We start from the raw sequence: 15,259 nt of genomic DNA, 5'->3' as shown, positions 1-15,259 counted from the left end.
AAGGCAGAAATTAACATGTACTTCAAACAAATGAAGCTCAGACAGTAGCTTTTGGATGCAGATGATACTATCAAACCAGCTACAGTATGTCAGGCTATGACATATTTAGCTGGAAGTATTAAAAAGACCACTGCATGAACACTGTACTCAGAGATGCAATGTATACTGCACATATACACACAACCACTGCTTCAGAATTTAAAAAGTGCCACTCAGTGATGATTCTCTTGCTAATAAAAAATGCTTTTAGTGTCTCTAATGACAAAGTAGTCCAGCCTATTTTCTGCTAATAATTATTAGACCAACTGGAGCACTATTGTCTTGTGTACTTTTTTTTGGACTTTCAGCCCGAAATGGTCAGGAAACTATTGATAGAACAAAACCAGATGGTGACATTATGGAAAGGTTACATACACTGTCCAGATATGACAAAGCACCTTAGTTTACACTCTTCATGCAAATACATGAAATATGATTACATAAACACTTTAAAGAATAAGTGTTAATGAAAACATTACACAAGTCAATATAGTTAGTTACAACCTATCTCTACATGGAGAATTTAAACACAGCCACTGTCTGAAATCGGTGGTTTCATGCTTTTAAGATAATGATTTATAAATAAGCTTTTTTTTCAACAAAGGTTTTTCTTTTTTAGAAAAATCGTTAAGTAAATCCTTGACAGTCACAGCTAGTAGTGAGATAAATGTAAAGTTGCTATCCACTAAAACAATAGGTTGTTTCAAATTATTAAGCAAATCAAACAGAAATACACAATAAGCCAAAGTACAGCATAAACGTCCACCAACTAAGTTTCAAGTAAATGTGTTAATGATGCAGAATATTGTCACTCCTTCCCATCTTGCTTATTGTAGCACAACTCTAACAAGGTTGTATTAGCTACTTGTCTAGCCTGAAATTTGCTACTAATACGCTTGCCACTTTTGTCTCTGCTATACTTTTAAATTATAGTTACCCCTGGTGGGGGTAATGGCAGTGTGTCTCTTATTTTCTATGCAATCACTTTCCAAAGTTTATGTTTGGTAATAACAGGAAAACACTGCAACCTGAGTATTTTCTTGTGCAAATTTTAGCTGTACAACACTCAACCATGGAGTTTTATTGTAATGTGTTTAAATGTTGAACAATTACACTAGGACAAATATGTGTACCAGAAAGAATGTCTAAACTTCGGAGTAAAAAAACGGTTAGTGCTTTAAAAAATTAATTGGATGACCTTTTTTCAGGACAGATCCTTGAACATCTGAAGTCTTGTGTTTCAATTTTCAGCTCTTTTGTGTCTCAACATGTCCTGAGGAAAGATACTTGTGCTCATCAATTTGTTTTACATTTTCATTTTCTTTATATTAGCATGTACTTTTACCTCCTTAGGGCAGAACCAGCCAAAAGTCTAAATTTGTGTGTAGTTCTTGAATACTAGCCTTAGGAGATTTCAGCTTGGGCTAAAAACCATTGCTATTTCATTGGAAGTAATTGCAATAAATAAGTTATTAATATTAATATTATTAATATTATTAATAATAACCACAACAACAATAATGATAATATTTATAACAATAAACAAACATGATCCTTATTCTCTGATTTAGCTATGCTTTATTTCATTTCGAGAAAACTGAGACTGCATCTTAGGCCAGATATGAACAAATGGCTCTTTTATACAACTTCATTATATATTTTAAACAGAAAATAAACCTTATGTCACACTTGACAAGAAAGGTGCTAAATCAGCAGAATATCAATGCAGAATGTGAGCACTGGTATAGTTGCAAAAAAATTAAATACATTTTAAAATCACAAATCACAAATTCTGACTTTAATCTCAGAATTCTGACTTTAAAGTCAGAATTCTTTTTTCTGAATTATTTTTTTTTTTTTTTCGGTGGCCCTAATCCTCTTCCGTATTTCTGAGAATCTAAACAATTTAACTTTACTTGTGTTGAATGACAGTACCTTCCCATGCCTAATGTTTTTGATAAAGATGCACAGCATCTCTCTATGTGTATCTGTTTTATGTGACAGGTTTAAAACGCTTAAGTTTTTAAAAGACAAAAAGTCTAGAGTTTCGGAGTATTTAAAGAGTTGGTTAGATTTTGATATGAAACACAGCAACCATTCATAATTCATGACCAATCTCGGGTATTAATGATGACACAGACACACACACACAAAAAAACCTGTCATTTTTTAACTGTGTACTGCTCGCAGAGACAAGATGTCATTGTACTACATTTTTTACATCCAATTTTTACATCTAATTGAATAAATTCTCAGAACACACACAGTTAATAAATACAGTTGATATTTGAGTGTGTTATAGAAAACGGATCTGTTTTCCTTTAGAGTTGAACGAATAAGTGAAATCACTCCTATTTATGTTTGTTACTAGTTCAGTCATTACCACACTGGAAATATATTTTACCACTTTGCAGCTTAGGATGGCTAGGTAGTAAATAAAAAAGCCTAGCATTTTATGTTTGTGGCAAGAAACATGTTTTTGGATGGGTGGAAATAGATTAAGTTAATAAAGTAATTGGAAATGCAGCTGAAAGATTAATCTAAAAAAATAGCTTTCATTTCATCCCTCATTTTAACAAATCACTAATCTTAGCCGATACAAGTATTGTATTAGAAAACAATGCCCATCTTTAGCTTCAACATTGCATACGGACCTCTGTGGGAAATTGGGATGGGAAGGAAACCTCCACCAGAAAAAGAGAAAAGATAACAAACTAACCCCCCCCCCCCCCCACCCACAAAAAAACAGGACAATCTTCTAAAAGGGAAGCAGAGTGCATGAAATACAGTTGATTAAATATGCCTTTTTTTTTTTGCTTGTATTATACAGCTGTGGCTCAGTGAGCAAACAGGTACACTTCATGATTTAAATTATACTTTAAATCTTATATCAACACAAAAGATTTAGGATTCACATTTTTTTTACTGCTTGATATTTAAAACATTATTTGTATTCTAAGACTGGTTCATATTTGACTATCCACGTTTATATTTTTTATAAATATTGTTTAAAATGATCTTAATCAGGCTGAGAAATGATAGATGTGGGCGAAATGAGTTGGGTTTTTGTGAATATGTCTTGTTTGTGTATTTTACACATACCATAGTTGCTGTTACATAATCGGTCGGGAAGAGAAGACGACCAATAATAGGTTCAAAATCCTATTCCATGTGGCAATTGTCTAAATGTAATCAGATGGTTTCGGCTTGCTAAATCTACCTTAAAAGATAGTAAAACTAAATACTAGCTGGATGACTTGTTGGAAAAGTATATTTAGCACTTTGTTCTCAGAAATTTCACAAGAACAAATATTAAAAGCAAAGTTTCTAAAACATTTTGAAGTAGTTTTATAAGCTGCTCTGTTAATGTATTTAACTGTGGCTGAAATACACTCAAGTGTGAAAAGGCCATCTATATGAATTACTTAGGAAAATCAAAAGAATCGCTAGAAATAAACTTTATAAATACTGCAGTGGAGCACAAATCAAGCATGACTTACAGACTGTGAAAACAGCTTTGTTCTACATTAGCATTCAGGCGATAGCTTATCTCTTTAAACTGTTATCATAGCATTTCAGCTATTTTAGACACACTGACCTTCTCTTAAGGACATAAGATAAGGCTTTTTTAATGTCCTTATTAAATCAAGCCATCTAAGCAAGCTCTCTGAAGCCTGTTCCAGGAGTCCATAACTTCCTCACACAGGCTAATAATAAGAAACACAGTGATAATGACCAGCAGCTCTGTGTTTTTCATGGTCTTATAAACATAATCACAATATGCAGTGAGATCCACCAGTTTTCAATGCAGGTATTTTATGTAAAAACAACATACTGTACATGTACATGAACTCACACAAAAAGCCACACTGCATTTTTTTAAGCAGTCTCCCAAAGGTAATGGAGCAGTGAGTTCTTGAAGAATAATAAATCCTGCTTAATGGGATGCTGCAAAAAAAAATTTTGAGCCAAGCAAAGTCAGTCTGCATATTTTGCCAACGAGGCCCATATGCACAGAAAATATTATAGAGACATATGATGCATGTCGTTCTCAGACAAAAACCCCATTAGGACTATGATTGTCAGGAAAAATCATTTTTATCAAACATTATTAAATAAATTATGGACACTGGTGTGGGTGCCTGAGTGTGTGTCATCAGCGGTTAAGACGGCTGTCATCTTCCGTGTGTATGTTTTATTTTATCTGATAGACTCAATATCAGTCAGCTGAAGTCTCGGCATGGTGATTTACACCACTCATCAGTCACTATGAGAGCTGCAAAGAATGATCAGACTGGCAGGCTGAGGCAGATCATGAAACTTTAAACTGACAGCAGCACAGTCATGACATCCACTTTGTTCAATCTACTCTGCTTAACAGAAGATGTTGTTTTTGAAAAGCAAACAGTGAGATGAAATGATTTTGACTTACACTGGCTTCGGACTAGTCAAATTCCCAATTTGAAATAAGTTTAAATTATGTATCCTGTTGGCAAATTCCTGACGAGCATTTTTCACTTGTAAACAAATGGTCCTTTGCAAAACAAATGTAGGTAAAATCACATGCATGAAACAGCAAGTTTTACATCTTAAAAAAGATAAAATCATCCTGCCATTCCCTTCATTTTTCAAAGATGGGGGGAATGGTAAATGGTCTGTACTTGTATTACTGCTTTATCAAGTTCAGAGGACCCCAAAGTGCTTCACACAACATTCATTCATTCACACACACATTCACACACAGATGGTGGCAAGCTACTGGACTGTAGCTACAGCAGTGTGACAGAAGTCAGGCTGCCACTGGGCTTCTAACCACCACCAGTTGGCAAGGCGAGTTAAGTGTCTTGTCCAAAGATACAACAACAGAGAGATAGAGCGTGGGCTCAAACCAGTCTCGATTACAAGACAAATTCCTACCACTGTCATAAAAAAATTATAATTCAGTCTTAAATTATTTTTTCTTGGCAGGAAAAATATGCATCATGCAAAACAAAAGACATTATAGCATTGAATAACTTCTCTGACATCAAAAGGCAAAAATAAGATATATGTCTGGTGTGAAAAAGTTTGAACAGTTTTTTTAACAAACCAGAGGCATTCATATAGTTATTATATTAATTGGGATTTATTTAAAACTATCAGGTTTTGCAAATGCCTTAAGGTAAGACGCAGGTGGTGGACTGGTATAGATTTTAACACCGCTAGTAGGGAGAGGATTCTTCTAGATTAAGTTATAAGAAAAACTCACAACTTCAAATGGTCTATCCAACGAGCAACTGCATTTAAATTTCTGTAGACCAAAGGAAACATTAACTTGTAACCACTGATACAGTTTGTATTGTGATTTATTAATATATAGAATAATTTAATATGCCTTAACTTTGTAGTGTACAATCAAAAAAAAAATTTGCACTCTTCGAAAGCCCAATGCAGTATACTCAGACACACAAAAGCATATCAGTGGAGTACACACACACGCATACACACAAACAGAGGCATACACAAAGGCAACAGCAGCTATAGATTGGTCCATTCCCTCCCCCCTTGAGAGAAATACCAGTGCCTGGATACTTTGATCTACCAAAATGAACGAGGCAGTTGGCATTGACTGCTACAAGCAGCAAGGAACCCATTCAGAATGATAAACTTAGGGTATTCATAGTTCTCCCCAAAGTGTCTCTTTACGTGCTTATATAACCAGAAATGCAATCGATGTAGACTTCCTTTTCAACAGCTGATGTGAAGATGGAGGTTCACTTTTCTTGTTTTTTTTTTTTTTGTTGTTTTTTTCCTATGGAGGCTATATCTAAAAAGAAAAAAAAAACCACTCACATAAACACTGTATTTGTCTGTCAGTTAGATTGATGAAGAGAGACGTTCTGAGAGCAAAGTTAAGTGACATTTAGACTGATGTGTCAAGTAAGAGTATATCTGTGTGCGTCTCTGTCACAACCAATGCTGATTTAGACTTTGGGAGTTTGACAGCGGTGCATGTCAATGTCCTACAGCAGTGGAATTGGAGAGGAAGCATCTGGCTCAGATGAATCTTGAGAGTAATGTGTGAATACCTTTGGTGAAGCTTCATAAGGGAGTTTTTTAAGCCAAAATCAAGCTTTACATTGCCATTTCAGGTTGATTACCCTTTCATATTAACTCACTGACGCTACATCAACTGAACAATGTCAGATAACGTGCCTTGACAACAGTATTCATACTACTTTAATTGTTTTTCACATTTTGGCATGTTGCAGCCACAAACTGCAATGTGTCTTAGTAGAATTTATTGTGATAAATCTAGCAAAGTGCCACATCATTGTGAAAGGATTAAATGTTTAAGATTTCTTTCTTTCTTTTCTTTTTGTTTAAGTAAAACAGACATATGTATTTAGTCCCCCTGAATCCATTCTTCGCAGAACCACTTTTCACTGAAATTATATCTAGATGTTTTTTGAAATATGTCTCTACATGTCTCTACATGCTCTAGGTAAAAATAGTTTTACCTACAAGTCAAGTTCAAATTCTGCCACAGGTTAACTTGGGTTTAAATCGAGACAATTGAGCCTACTACCAAATACCAGGTCAGGGTATTAATTTTCAACCCACTTCACCATAAAGTCCCATTGAGATAAGATATTTATTTTACAAAAGAGAGCTGGCCAAGTCAGTCACACAAATTAAAGCTATGTAAAAGAAAAAAAATACATGAAAAAAAAAGTCATGAGGCAACTCAATCACAGCAATCTCTCAAGAAAAACTATGGCATTTCTCCTTCACTGTATTTTGTTAGGATCTTCTAAGAGTGAATTGTGAATGTAATTGTAGCGTAATGATATACTGTAAGTGCTTTAATATAATTGAATTTAGGGAATCTTGGGAAATTGTTTCACGACCTAACCTTGCTTTAACTTTAAACTCTGACCTGTTGGCTGTGTTCCTTGATGTTCATGATATTGTTTAGTGATTTATTTCTATTTTCAAACAATGGTTTTCTTTTTATCACTGTATGAAGTCAAATTGTTGTATTGGCAGCACATCCTGCTACCTAAGTTGTGACTATTTGCAGCTCCTCCAGACTTAGCTTGAGCTTCTTCTCTGCATCTCTGGTTAATTGTCTTCTTACCCAGCTTGTCAGTTTTAAGGAGTCAGCCAGGTCTTTGTACTTGCATGTGGATTGTATTTACTAATCAGCTGACTTCTTTTAGAAATTGGTTGAAATATATTTTATTAGGGGGTGACATATTAATTATAAATTATATAGATTTTTATTTCGCCCCCCAAAAATGTATTTGTGAACCCTATATTCTTTTTCTTCCACTTTATAATTGATGTTTTGCAAAACCCCGCCCCCCAACAGTCATTGTTCAATTAAGCATGAGCTACTTTGTGATGCCATATTACATGAACAGCCCAATAATATGCATTGTTTAAGGCTGTAACATGGCACTATATAAACTAGTTCAAACAGAATAAATGTAGCTTCAAATATAGCCTGTCATTACTGACTGACCTCCACCAATATCATTGCAACTCCACATTTTGGAATCTAACAAAACAAATTGTTTATTGCAGCCTTAATACGGAAAACTTTGCTTTTTAATTAACATAAAACAAGAAGAATGTAGCATCCCACCTGGTGCAATAGCCCATAAAAATGCATTCATGAGCCACATTTATCAGTTAATCACATGTACAGCACACACAACAGTGGCTGTGGCTGTATCTGAATACATTGAGCAGGAATATGTTACCCCATGCACCGTGGCCGACCAAACACAGTAGCTCTGACTATTAAGTGTGATAGATTTCTTTTAAAAGCACCAGGGATGCTTTGTGGTTTACAAATCTCAAGTGTTCCAGAGGCTTTTCAGGTGATTATCTTCACACTATTGATTATTATAAATTCTCCAAACATTTCTACTTCAATAAATGCAAGAGAAATCAGTGTAGAGAAAAGAATGAAGCACTACATGCTCCATATTTATGAACATTTGTCATCTCTGTGCCTTGGGAACATGTTTTGTGACGGAGACACGATATTTAGATCTTTATTTTTTCAAGTGATGGCACTTGGTTGAAATATATACAGGCATATTTAGCCTTGCATACACAAGGCTAAATATGCCTTGTGTATGCAACATCTATCTTTATCACTCTCTTTATTTGAAAACTGTAATTACTGTGGTATAAAGTGACCTTGTGAAACACTCATCGGCAGTATTGAATCTCTAAGGGCTGCAAAAGAAACCTGTAATAAAAGCAAAAAGGGACCAAGTTATTTCTCTGCAACTGCAAAAAAAAGAATGTCTTTTAAACCACAGTCACTCACAGGGTCTGTGAAGAAAGTTCATATAGTTTTCATTCAATAAACTCATAATATCATACAAAGATTGGATTTCACACTCATTCTGAGTGGTTCTTTTCACACCAGCACATACTGCTTTTGCTGCAGACATCATCCAATAATATGACTTGGTTCTCAAATCCATGCACTACACGTCAGCAGACTAAAATTACTAAAGACACACTGCTCACTTTCATAAGCAGAGCTCCATTTAACCGAAAAGCTTGCGCTAAAATTGCTGCCATTCCCGGTCTAATGAGTTTAAATTGTTTTTCATCCATTTTTTACATGGTAAAAATCCTATTACGAACGAATTATAAGGGAAAAAAAGCAACATCCAAAACAATGTAAACACAATGATGGAGAGAAACATTGCTATTTAATATAGAATGAGAAGGCAAACAGGTAAGAAACATCAAGCACATGAAGACAAAAAACATGAACAGACATGCTAGGCAAAAAAGCATTTATATCCTTTGAAATGTTTAGTATTTCAGGATGTTACAACCACAAGTTACAGCGTATTTTATGGGATTTTATGTAATACACTAATACAAAAAAGTTCATAGTTGTGAGCTGAAATAAAATAAAACCGCTTTTCCACTGTACTTCCTGCTGCAAGTCTAGGCATGTTTCTACCAGTTTAGAGATTGTAGATTTGCCCAGTATCCTTTGTAAAACAGCTCAGTCTGATTAGATGGACAGCATCTGCGGACATCAGTTTTCAAGTCTTGCCACATATACTCATTTAGATTTAAGTCTGAACTTGACTGACTTTTCTCTGATCAGCTTTCCGGTCCCTGCGGGAGAAAGCTACTTTGCTCAAAGTATGATCCCGCCACTGTGTTTCCTGAAGGGAATGGTGTTTTCAGGTTAATGTGCAGTGTTAGTTTGCTACAGCATGCCGATTTGTACGCAAACCAGAAAGTTCAGGTTTGGTCTCAAAGCTTGTATCTGTCAACATATTCTAATGTCTTGGCACATTTTCAGTCATACTCTTTCCTATTTTAGATGATGAATTGAACAGTGTTCCAAGAGATTTTCAAAGATAGATGGTAATTTTATAACCCTTATTTATAGTATCATTAAATTAGACATTGGTGAATTAGATCATAGATAGGTGTCTTCTGAGGACAATTGTTTGGACTGGGGCTTATTCATGGGGATTCAACATAAAGGGCATTGAACATAAATGTATGCCACACTTTTCAGATTTAAAAAAAATCTGTCTATGAAAAATACCTTTACTAACCATGTTTCCATTTTCTTCCACTTCACTATTGTACACTACTTTGTGCTGGTCTTTCACATAAAACCCCAGTGAAATCCATTAAACTTTGTGGCTGGAACATGAACAAATGTAAAAGGTTCAAGGCATATGAATGCTTTTGCAAAGCACTGTATACAGTATATAGCACTCTTTTTATGCATCTAAATGTTGAACTGAAGGCAAAAAAGTAGATTCAAGACATTAGAGAAAAAATGTTCAGAAGCTCATTCCACAACCACAACACACAGGAATTAGAGTTATCAAAATACCCAACAGCAACAATTAATCATTCATCAGTCTTTGGAGAAAACGCAAATCTGAATGCTCCAAATTCACACTAACAGATGTAGAGCAAGACTGCATCTTCAAACAGCAGTCTACATTCTGTTTAGCTGCTTTATGTATCAGAATTGAAACAGAGACACCTCGGGGTTCAGTCAGGTCACAGGGTAAATCAGGTCTCAGTAGGCCTATCCCTCACGGCGGAAGAAAAGGATGAAGTGCTTTCTGGATACTGTAGGTGGACACTAGCAGGCGGAAAAGGAAAAACCCCAAAACAACAAGCAAAATCTTCTTTACCAAAAACAATTAACTGAATCTTTCCCACCTGATCTCCTTCTGCTCCTGTTCCTACTGTCCACCAATTCTTTATTTTTCACCACCTGACCCACATAGAAAACTCCTTGCTGGTGGGTGCTGCACCAGAAACTCAGCCCAAGCCTTTGATCCAGTTCCAGATCACTTGCTGAAAGCCTGTCACTTCAGCTTTAGGCCGCAGAGCATCCCACGGCGGCTCTTCATCTCCAAGCACTAGGCGACACACTTTTTTATCACATCATTCACACAACCTCCGTCATGTGACCAGCACATCCTTCCCTCTGCTTCACTTTAAGCGAGAACAAACAAAAGAACTCAAACAGAATAGTGATGAAATAAAGAGCCAAAAAGGGTCGATTTTGTGTTGTTGACCTTTGCTTTTCAGGTCGTTCAAATACTAAATAAATAATAATCTATATTAGCGCTGACTTTATTATTTTTAATGAAGCACTCACTTTACTATATTTTTATATTAGTTCTTTCTCTTTAGGTTTATATATATATATATATATATATATATATATATATATATATATATATATATATATATGTACTTACTTCTCTTATCTGTGCTTGGTGGAAATATAATTTACAGTTACAGTGACAGACAAGAAAACACGTTGAACCATTTACATAAAGGAAAAAGGAGGGCAGATTTAATTTAAAAATTGGCACGCATTCCTAATTTCTGCAGATGAAGGCTCGTAAATGAAAAAGTCTGGAATCATGCCTGGTATGGAAATATGAAGTTATGAATAATGCCTCTGTCTCAATCATCAAGTCTGTTTTAACAAGGTGGATCAGATAAGCACCTGGAAGACTGGGGGGAAAAAGCACACACATGGCTGCACTCGTAACTAACCAAGAGTGGGACTAGAGTCCCCCGAGGGCCCTAAACCCTCAAATCCTCCTGGCTGGACCCTCACCAGCCTGTAAGAGGGAGCAGCAGCAAACAGCTCAGGGTTGTCATGGACGACCATGAATCTACCTGCAGCAGGCTGAGGCAACACGAAGACTGGCTGATTTACACACAGCTGCTAATCAGTGAATGGCTCTCTTGGTAATGAAAACTCATAGATCTATACAGTAGCACTACTGATATGATTTTATCTGCCATTACTCATTTCTAAATAAGCAATAGGCAGTGGCTGTTCAACACCAGAGTGACGGGTAGGGGTCTGAGGTGCGTAAACTGTTAATGTTATGAATTAAAGATCAGAAATGTTGATGCAGAAAGTGATTACTGGGTCATGGTTGTGCAAAATAAGATATTCCTGTATGCATATTTTTATCCAAACATAAATTTGAGAAAGGAGAATATAGATTTTGCTCTAGCATTTAGCTGATTGCCCAATTCCACCCTCCCATCAGGCTTCAGTAGCCGAGGTATAGGCCCAGTAAACAGAGAGGCCAGCATAATGGCTTGCTTCCGCTTGGCCCTGATCCATCATCTGAACAAGTCACAGGCATTGGTCTAATCATGATTAAGACCAAAACAGAGAGTCAGGTAGACACAAGAGAGGTGCAACCATCCATTCATCCGCTAGATTCATCAGACAAATCACTTCCACTTCCAGCAAATGAGAATGAATTCATTGTGACTTACCTGTTCCATTGGCTGTGCTTGCTAAGAAGAGAGGATACAAAGCTGAGCAGCTTTGAGATAGACGGACGCAAAACAGATTCACAGCAAAGTCTTATGGACCTACTGGCTGTGAGAGCAATTTAGGAACAAATGTGTCTAAGGGCCTAATTGTAGGTTTAGAGGGAAAGCGAACTCACCACTGGAGCAGTCCAGTCCACCCCATCCAGGCTCGCACTGGCATGTATCAGGAGAGACGCAGCGACCGTGCATGCACTCCTCTGTACACAGAGCTGAGACACAAAGATATTTCCCCATCAGTACAACTTATAAGTGAATTAATGCATACAAACATGTAGGTAAATCTAAATAGCATACTTAAAATTCAGCTCAAGCAAAATATAAAGTAAAATTAGAGACTTAATGTCTCCATCTCTGATATAAATCTTAATTCAGGCCCTCATGATTGCCATGTATTTCCAGTACTTGACATTGCATTTTTAATAAATGTGTCAACAATCAACTCGTTCAAATTTTTAAGTATGTAAGTACTTTCATAATCTGTCAAAGATTTATCAACAATTAATGTTGAAGGATGAATCACTACCTTTTCCTGGGAAGGAGTTTTATTATAGATGAAAAATAAGCAAGGGGATTCTAGGTTTAATTTATAACTGTACATGATATTCATACTACTGTCGATTTCCAAATACTTTAGGTAAAAGACATTTAAAAATACGATAACCACAATAAATCACACAAATTCTGACATTCATACTGAGTGTTTCAAATATTATCTAAGCTGTTTTTCTAAGCTTGGCTGTTAAAGGTTTTCTTAGCCTCTCTCTGGACTTTAAAGAAATATCTTGACTTCAGTTTAATTCAATTCATTTCAAAATTTGTCTATTAACCCCAAAAAGAACATTTTATGTGGGAACTGTAATTTAGGTTTCTTTGAAAAAGTAACATATATGGTGATGTTTGTGGGTGATAAAGATCTTATGTTGTAGTTTGTGCTGCAGCAGATGTGAAACCTCTGACTGGGGTCACTGCTGTTGGATTTCTGCCTTGTGAAACGGATGATCAAGATTGTCTCGTTCTTGTGTTCATAATAATATGAAACGTCCCTTTTTTGCCTAATCAGCTTCTGGGGCTACAGAACAGTCTCAAGAACAGAGACAATCTTCCTTATATGCTTATTAGGCTATTAAGTCACTGAGGTCTGATAATATATTACACCAACAGATGACAGCACTCTAAAACAACAGACTTAAATCTAAGCATCATCTGTTAAGTGCTATGCTGTTTTTTCTTGATAATATTACAACAATATTATCACTTCTAACAGTAATTTGAGGTGAAAAAGTTTGGGCATGAACAAAACAAATCAAGAATTTAAAGTTAAAGACACCTTGACACCTCGGTTTCTCAGCTGATGGTGGAAGCAGAATACATGAGGTCCAGATATTATAGTTTGATTTTTCAGTGAGCCTGATTGGGTCTGTTCATGTTCTGTTTTCACTATCCTGTTTCTCTACGCAGCTGAAATGGGAAATCTTAGCACAACTGTTTGAACTGACCCAGAGGCTATCCTTTGGCAAGGAGGCAGCAATTTGCTTATCTGGCCAAGGTTGATGGAAGCTTTGGTGGTTTTTCACTTTGGATCATCACATTAGATACGAAGAAAAATGGTCTTTTAAGAAAGACACAGATTAATGTTGTAGAAGAAAAACTGGCCAAACTTGCCAGAGATGCACACAAAAATTAGACAAAAGCAACAAAAGGCTTGCAACGCACAAAAGCATTTATCACAACTAAATGCAAGGTGCAAGGTGATCCGACTTGCTCCGAATTGATTGGTTATAAGATTTTTGTTCCATGTGCTTCTGTTCTTTTCTCTGACTCAGCACAAATCTCACTGGAGGCAGGAGGTTCCAGGGAAGGACATGTCACAAAACTGAATTAAAAACACATGTGCATTTTAGACACATTAGATAACCTACAAGAAAAATGAAATCTACTCTTTTTACACCAACTTATTTAAACACAAAGAGAGAGACAGAAGAAATCCAAACAAACTTTAAAGGATGTATTTAAAAGACAGGTCAGAGGCAGCAAACCAGAAGATTTAAATGAACTCTACAATTTTTGAGAAGAAGAGATGTTAAAAAAAAATCAATGATGTTCAAGCTGTAAAGGTGTAAAGGAGATTTTTCCAAATATAAATAGTAGCCAAGATATGTATTTGAGTTTGTATATAATTTTGACCCTAGAAAAATAAGAGAAAATCTTGTTGATAGAGTTGATGTTTTTTGAAAAATCATTTAAGCTGTGTTTCATTTTTCCATTTACAATTGAGTGTTAGAAAAACATAAAACTCAGCATGATGAAATCACTTTAATGTCCTTAAAGTCAATATAATTGTGATATACCAGCATATTTATATTCAAGTTCATCAAATACGTGACTTGTTTTTCTTAGTTGGCATATTAGTTTGACTCACAAGTGACAGAAAACGTCACTTTCCAGAACACGTTGCTATCAGCAGGCTGAGCTACAAAAGAACAAGCTGTAAATCACCTCTAATGCTCTGTCATATAGAAAAGCTTTAATGTTGCAAGTAGACCGCAGTGTTTACTAAGTCTGCAGTTTTCTTGATCATTTATATTGAGCTACACAACACCAGATTGATCAGGTAGGCATTAGTATTCCTGGAAGTGTTTTCACCAACTGGATGGTTTTCTTTTCTTTAGAGTGGATACAAAAAGGAACCTATATGAGGTGTTTTTCTTTGTTCTTTCTTTTCTTTTCCCTTTTTCTTCTTTTTTTTGTGATACCACATTTCAAACCAAAAAGGAATAATATCACAAACTAAGTACTTAGCATGAATAAATCTGTGGCAGCCAAGGTCATCTGGCCAGCAGGGTTAAGAGAAGCTGGCTCTTATCTGGGGAAGGAGACGAGCAGGCAAATACGACAAGAGAGGACCCCTGCCTGATGGGAATCAGCGGTCCACTAACATGGCCTGTGGAGGGATGATACACAATCCAAGGGCAGCAGAGCAGACAGCCTGTCCCCTTAACTGATCAGACCTCATCTAACAGTTCCTGCAACTTCTGCTCGTTTTCTTCTCAGGTTTTTCTGCTGTGCTTTGGTCAAAAAAGCTGGAAGTAATATAGCTTCCTTGTGTGCAAAATTATGACACCCAGGCTATTGTCTGATAGGTCAGTGAAGGAGCTATAGAACACCACTCAATCAGGCTTCGATTCAGATCCACCACCGGCAGCAGGGTAGGGGAACGACGAGCGTATCTGAAACACCCACCAAGCACGAGTAATCGCAGAAATGCCACCGTGGCAAAAAAAAAAAAAAAAAAGCTAAACCAGAGATGGGAAGATAATTCAGGGCAGATTTCTGAGCATCAGTAGTC

The 15,259-nt window shown here is 36.1% G+C and overlaps 1 protein-coding gene across 5 annotated transcripts in view; it reads right to left on the bottom strand.

Moving 5' to 3' along the window:
* megf11 (multiple EGF-like-domains 11) overlaps positions 1 to 15,259 on the bottom strand; it is a 104,691-nt gene that overhangs the window by 54,737 nt on the left and 34,695 nt on the right. For 3 of the 5 annotated variants that reach the window (XM_032548775.1, XM_032548747.1, XM_032548754.1), the window contains exons 7-8: positions 12,030 to 12,122; positions 11,854 to 11,874 (exon numbers count right to left, since the gene is read on the bottom strand). In XM_032548775.1, coding sequence (XP_032404666.1) covers positions 11,854 to 11,874; positions 12,030 to 12,122 — 114 coding nt within the window. The remainder of the gene's footprint in view (positions 1 to 11,853; positions 11,875 to 12,029; positions 12,123 to 15,259) is intronic. The other 2 variants (XM_032548758.1, XM_032548766.1) reach the window with 1 other exon arrangement.

Source organism: Xiphophorus hellerii, chromosome 2, assembly GCF_003331165.1.
Source record: "Xiphophorus hellerii strain 12219 chromosome 2, Xiphophorus_hellerii-4.1, whole genome shotgun sequence".
NCBI classification, from domain to species: Eukaryota; Metazoa; Chordata; class Actinopteri; order Cyprinodontiformes; family Poeciliidae; genus Xiphophorus; species Xiphophorus hellerii.
This window is presented reverse-complemented; position numbering and strand designations above follow the sequence as displayed.